This window comes from Cebus imitator, unplaced genomic scaffold, assembly GCF_001604975.1.
Source record: "Cebus imitator isolate Cc_AM_T3 unplaced genomic scaffold, Cebus_imitator-1.0 Scaffold234, whole genome shotgun sequence".
NCBI classification, from domain to species: Eukaryota; Metazoa; Chordata; class Mammalia; order Primates; family Cebidae; genus Cebus; species Cebus imitator.
The window spans coordinates 2835499-2841931 of record NW_016107549.1 but is presented as its reverse complement, the minus strand read 5'-3'; the positions used below and the strand labels follow the sequence as shown (position 1 = coordinate 2841931).

General features: G+C 53.4%; 2 protein-coding genes across 9 annotated transcripts in view; both read right to left on the bottom strand.

The window, feature by feature from the left end:
* Nucleotides 1–2424, bottom strand: part of ZNF653 (zinc finger protein 653) — a 21844-nt gene extending 19420 nt beyond the window's left edge. For all 5 annotated transcript variants that reach the window (XR_001816224.2, XR_001816225.2, XM_037727602.1 and 2 more), the window contains exon 1: nt 1830–2424. Coding sequence is in view for 3 of the 5 variants with exons in the window: in XM_037727602.1 (XP_037583530.1) it covers nt 1830–2116 (287 nt within the window). In the remaining 2 variants the exon portion in view is untranslated. The remainder of the gene's footprint in view (nt 1–1829) is intronic.
* A 4-nt stretch (nt 2425–2428) lies between these two features.
* ECSIT (ECSIT signaling integrator) overlaps nt 2429–6433 on the bottom strand; it is a 36756-nt gene continuing 32751 nt past the window's right edge. For 3 of the 4 annotated variants that reach the window (XM_017497714.2, XM_017497716.2, XM_017497715.2), the window contains 4 exons: nt 4298–4355; nt 4009–4157; nt 3764–3869; nt 2429–2777 (listed from right to left, as the gene is read on the bottom strand). In XM_017497714.2, the coding sequence (XP_017353203.1) occupies nt 2539–2777; nt 3764–3869; nt 4009–4157; nt 4298–4355 (552 nt within the window). In that variant the 3' untranslated portion in view covers nt 2429–2538. The remainder of the gene's footprint in view (nt 2778–3763; nt 3870–4008; nt 4158–4297; nt 4356–6433) is intronic. The other variant, XM_037727603.1, reaches the window with a different exon arrangement.

Below are 6433 nucleotides of genomic sequence, written 5' to 3'. Positions count from 1 at the left end.
AGGTTCCTTCAGGTGTTTACTGAAATGCTATGTTCTGAACGCGATCACCTAAATCTCCCAATTTTAACTTCCAACTCACACTCCTCATTTCACTTTTGTTTTTTCCATAGCCCCTCTCTCTCTCATGGACTATTTAATTTACTTCTGTTTCTGGTCTGCAGTAAATAAGACTTTTGCCAGGTACAGTGGTTTACAACTGTAATCCCAGCACTTCAGGAGGCCGAGGAGGGAGGCTCCTTGAGCCAAGGAGTTCGATACCAGCCTGGGCAACATGGTGAGACTCTGTCTCTACAAAAAATAAAAAAAATTAGCTGGGCGAGGTGATGCACCTGTAGTCAAAGCTACTTGGGAGACTGAGGCAGGAGGATCCCTTGAGTCTGAGAGGTTGAGGCTGCTGTGAGCTATCAACATGCCACTGTACTCCAGCCTGGGTAACAAAGTGAGACCCTGTCTCAAGAACAAACAGACAGGGCTGGGCGCAGTGGCTTACACCTGTAACCTCAGCACTTTGGGAGGCTGAGGCCGGAGAATCACTTGAGCCTAAGAGTTTGCGACCAGCCTGGGCAACGTAGGGAAACCTCTGTCTCTTAAAAAAAACACAAAAATCAGCCAGATGGGGTGACAGGCACCTGTGGTCCCATATACTTAGGAGGATCACCTGAGCCCACGAGGTTGAGGCTGCAGTGAGCCGTGATCATGACACTGCACTCCAGTCCGGGTGAGAGAGTGAGACCCTATCTCAAAAAGAAAAACAAAAAAAAAACCCAGGACTTTGAACAAGCCATCCACTCTGTCCACCAGAATGTGGACAAAGATACCTGGGGCAGGTATCTTTGCGTTCCCAGCATTTCCAGTTCTGCCCTTGAGCATATAAACCAGCTTGCTGTCCTAGGAAAGGTGGGTACAATTCAGTAGGATCTGTTTGATTCTTGATTCTCAGAATCTCCCCCCAGAGAAACATGTGAACATGTGCACCTGAAAACTAGGGCAGAACAAAGATTTCCTTGCAGCACTGCTTTTGATAGGGAATAAACATCATTCTCCTAACAGTTAATACTCAGGGAACTCACTACCTACCAGGCAGTGTTCTAAGCTCTTTGCCTATTTTAACTCAATCATCACATCAACGTAAAAGGCAGGAAGGGAAAAACTCCATCCACACTGCTCCTTCTCAAGATTGACAATTTACTCTACAAAAGACAGGCCTCTCTGCCAACCACCTGCCCAGCTAACTCGGGAGCTCCTTTTCATCCGAGTCTCCCTGGATTGAGTTGCTTCACAGAACTAGGAGGTTTAGGGGAGTGCGGCCCACGTTGTAAAGGGTCCTCTGGGTGTGCTGAAACGGGTTGTGGGAATGGGGCCATATGGAATCCCAGATGGGGCACCAGAACTTCATGAAGTTCAGGGCTGAGTGCCCCAGGGTGTCCAGAGTCCCAGGCCAGGTAGGGAATTGAGCGGGGGAGGATGAGGCTGCTGAGGGGGCGGGGCTGCCGCGCCAGGGACTGGGTAGTTACAAGGCCTGGAGGTAGGGCCAGTCCCAGGATTGGGCCGCTAGAGTTCTAAGGGGCGGGACCAAGCGCTCAAAAAGGCGGGCCGAGCGGCTAGGTGCACCCTAGGATTGGGCAGCCGGAACGATGTGAGGCGGGGCCGCGAGCCAGGCGCGTCCCTACCGGGCAGTCAGAGACCCAGGCCGGCGGCCCGGCTCCTGGGCGGGGCTCGCAGGTGCTGAGGGCGGGGCCTTGAGACTGAGGGGGCGCGGGGTACAACCGGCTGGGGCTGGGGGCGTCTCCTCCCTCGCTCCCTCCCTCTCTTGGGCCGGGCCCCCTCACCCGTGGCGGCCGCTCCGCTGGCCGCGCTCCAGAGAGATGAGGTAGGCAGCGAGCTTGGCGTCGCTCCAGCCGCTGCGGCGCCGCAGGTCCACCCAGGGCCCGTGCGCCTCGCCCAGGTACACGCGCCGCACGTCGTACTTCTTCCGGGACTCGAGCCGTCGCCGGGCCCGGTCCGACTCCGTGAGTCGCGGCCGGCCCCGCGCCTTGCGGCCTGCTGCGCCCTCCTCGGTGGCTGCCTCCCCGCCCGCCTCAACCTCCGCCTCGGGCTCCAGCGCCCGCTCCGCCATCCCCCCCACCCTGGTTACAAGCCTCCCCCGTTGTTAGGAGCCCGACCGGAAGTGGCGCGCATCTTCTGCGCCGCCGGGAAATTTCTCACGGTCTCTCGCCGCCCCAGGGCGCCAAAAGGAGATCAAGAACGGAAACTGCGCGTGCGCAGAGCCAACCGCTCCCCCACCCCTTTTCGGCTAAACTTTCTAACTTCGTTTGGTGGGGGAGAACCAGAAGAGCCTGCAGACCCTGGAGGTGTCTCGCTTGCCCATCGCTGGCAGCCTGAGATCCTGGGGAGGGGATGCCACACTGCCAGAGAGGAGGGAAGGGAGCCCCATGCAGCAAAACATTTATTTGCTCTACACTCAAAGGGCATCTCGTGCCTTCATTCCAGTCCACCATCTCCTCAGGTCACAGACTGTGCCTTTGTGGAAGCTCAGACTCAGCTCTGGCCCTCCCGCTGTCGCTGCAGGTTGCTGTCTTCCTCGTGGTCCTCGGGCGGCGGTGGCTCCTCTAGCCCTGCAGATGTCTGGAGCTCCCCGGTGGGCCCAGCCAGGCGGAAGACCACGGGGATCTGAGCCAGGGCTGGGTTGGTCTCCTGCAGGTACTGGATCCACCTGGCCAGCGTTGCCTGGTCGTGGGCACCCGCTATGCACATGGCAAAGACAGGGCCTTCCTCCACTGTTGGAAGAGATGCACCCTCAGGGTTTGCACAGTTGGGGCTGCAGCGGGTAACCCATACCTACACCTTTTTGAGGTATTTTACACTCCCTTTCACTTTCTTTTTCTGTGATGGAGTCTCACTCTGTCGCCCAGGCTGCAGTGCAGTGGCGAAATCTCAGCTCACTGCAACGTCTGCCTCCCGGGTTCAAGTGATTCTCCTGCCTCAGCCTCCTGAGGAGCTGCGATAACAGGCGCACATCACCATACCCAGCTCAGTTTTTTATTTATAATAAAGACGGGGTTTCACCATGTTGGCCAGGCTGGTCTCCAATTCCTGACCTCAAATGATCCACCTGCCTCAGCCTCCCAAAGTGATGGGATTAAAGGCGTGAGCCACTGCACCCAGCCCCCTTCTACCTTCTTGTACCTCCAGACCTTTGCACAAGCTAGCCCTGCTGCCTAGGCTGCCCACTCCACACTTCACCTGGGCAATGCCTTCTGGGTCTTCCAGATTCTGCCAGGAAGCCCTCCTGACCCCCTACTCAAGGCATGCTCATCTCCTCAGCTCCCCAAAGTGTAATTTGCCTGTTCCTTCACTGACCCGAGCGACTAGGTTTATGCTGGTGACACCCAGTAGTCAGCACAGAGGTGTGGAGGGAGGGAATGACCAAGGGCCGACTGGGCTGGGTGGCCTCAGGTCTGGAGTTCCTGGGACAAGTGAGTGTGTGTGGCAGGAGGACCAGGGGGTAAGTGGACTGTGTCTCAGCCTGGGCCTACCCATTGACCCCAGAGGCCACTCCTCATCCTGGAAGTCCTGCCTGTCCAGGTTTTTGCCTTTTGTTTTTTTAAAGAGATAGGGTCTGTCACCCAGGCTGGCGTGCAGTGGCTCAATCATAGTTCACTGCAACTTCAACTCCTGGGCAAGTGACCCTCCCACCTCAGCCTGTTGGAGGGCTGGGATTACAGGCACATGTGTGAGCCATGGCACAGGGTTCAGTTTTTACCTTCATCGATGTCAAACTCGTAGTCGTCCCAGCCATGCCTTGCGTAATCTAGGTCCAGCCACATTGGGTAGTAGAGGTTCCACTCCTCCGGTATCTCTTCCACTTCCTGTTCCAAGGAGAGTAGTGCAGGCAGGGTCAGAGGCTGGGACTCTCGCAGTCTCCCTCCCCCAGCCTCTCCCACTCGCCCTCAGGGTGGTGCCAGCCCACTCCTCAGCCCTGACACATGCTTTGCTTTAAGCCCTCACCCTCTCCTCCGGGGGCAGCAAGTCAGCTCTGAGGATGTGGTAGTACACACACTTGTTGCGGAGCCACAGGGAGAAGGGACCCTCAACAAAGATAGGCCGGGTTGGGTTGTGGCGAGCCAGGGCAGCCTGTTGATCGGGACTCTGGATTCCTGGTGTGGAGACATACATGCTCTGTGCCCTGTGTGGGATTCTGCCCAAAGGCCCAGCAGCCCAATCTAGGCCCAGCAGGAACCCGGCAGGGCCTGGGGCAGGTTAGAGGCCTGGCCAACCCCAACCTCTCAGGACTTACCTACGATGTGAGGCTGGGTGGGATCTGCTGCATCTGTTGAGTCTTTGGAAGAAGGAGTCTGCAAGGAAGAGAAGGGATGTAATCTTGTAACCCCCAACCCCCTACAGAGGAACTGGGACAGAGAAACAGAAAGGGGGATATCAACAAATTGAGGACACCTCTCCTAGACCTGGCGTGTGGCCCTCCATCCCATCCCCTCCTCCCTCTGTCCCATTTGGCAATAGCCCCCAATCTTTAGGCTGCTCACCCTGAGGGTAACACCCTAGAGCCAGCCCACCTGTGTCAAAATCCTGACTCTGTCACAAGAGTGTGACCTCGGCCAAGTCACTGTACCTGTGTGCCTCAGTTTCTCCAGATGCACAATAGGGATAACAGCAGTTAATTCCAATTTTTTGTTTTTTTCTTTTTTAGAGATGGGGTCTCCCTCTCTGTTGTCCATGCTGGAATACGGTAACATGATCATGGCTCACTACAGCCTTGAACTCCTGGGCTCAAGTGATCCTCCCACCTCAGTCTCCAAAGTAGCTGGGTCTACAGGTGCACACCACTATGCCTGGCTAATATTATTTATTTATTATAATTTCATTTTCATATGGAGTTTTGCTCTTGTTGCCCAGGCTGAAGTGCAGTGGTGCGATCTTGGCTCATTTTAGCCTCTGCTTCTTGGGTTCAAGTGATTCTCCTGCCTCAGCCTCCTGAGTGGCTGGGATTACAGGCACCTGCCACCACGCCTGGCTAATTTTTTATATTTTCAGTAGAGACAGCGTTTTGCCATGTAAGCCTGACTGGTCTCAAACTCCTGGCCTCAGGTGATCTGCCTGCCTGGGCCTCCCAAAGCACTAGGATTATGGGCATGAACCTAACTTTGGGTGGTTATAAAACATGTAGAACAGTGCCTGGCAGGTAATAAGTGCTCAATGCTTGTGAATTAAAAAAAAATAAATAACTTCACGTATACAGAATATCCCAGGAAGGAGACATTGGAAGCAAATGATAGCTTTCACCTCTGTGGAGGACAGGGTGGGAAGGAATACCTTTTTGTATCTTTTTAAATTTTATACCCTGAACATAATTCAAAAACACTAGACAATTTTTTTTTTTTTTTTTGAGATGAAGTTTCGCTCTTGTTGCCTAGGCTGCAGTGCAATGGCATGATCTCAGCTCCATGCGATCTCAGCTCACAGCAACTTCCACCTCCTGGCCTCAAGTGATTCCCCTGCCTTAGCCTCCTGATTAGCTGGGATTACAGGCATGCGCCACCATGCCTGGATTTTTTTTTTTTTTTTGTATTTTTAGTAGAGACAGGGTTTCACCATCTTGGCCAGGCTGGTCTCAAACTCCTGACCTTGTAATCTGCCCACCTTGGCCTCCCAAAGTCTTGGGATTACAGATGTGTGAGCCACCGCGGCTGGACAGAAACATTTTTTTTTTTTTTTTTAAACAAACAGGTTTTTGCTCTGTTGCCCAGTCCGATGTGCAGTGGTGTGATCATGGCTCATTGCGGCCTTGACTTCCTGAGTTCAAGTCATCCTCCTGCCTCAGCCTCCTGAGTAGCTGGGGCTACAGGCATGCACCACCACTCCCAGCTAATTTTCGTATTTTGTTGGTAGAGATGGGGTTTTGCCATGTTGCCCAGGCTGGTATCAAATTCCTGGGCTCAAGTAATCCATCTGCCTTAGCCTCCCAAAATTACAGGCATGAGCCACCACGCCTGGCTTTATTTTCCTCAATGAGATAGGGGAGAAGACTATTTAAATACAAATGATATAGATGCAAAAAAAAAAAAGACATATATCTGCTTGCAAATGTATAGAACCTCTCTAGAAAGAGACATGGAAATAGTTACCTCTGGGGAAGGAGACGGGGGTGAGAGGGGGCCAGGGTAGAGGCAGAGGACTCGTCACTATGTGCTTTTATGTGCAATTTGGCTTTTTAGTGCATTGCTTTGTAAAATGAAGAAATGAACTAAAAACAACCCTTCCCCCCAACATTCTACTGCTGCTCTCAAGGCTTCTCTCACCTGGACCCACAACGTATCCACCATCATGTACATGGCCGCCAGGGGACACATTTGCAGTTGCAGATTTTTCCACAAACATGATTCTAACCCTATTCCTCCTTTTTTTTTTTTTTTTT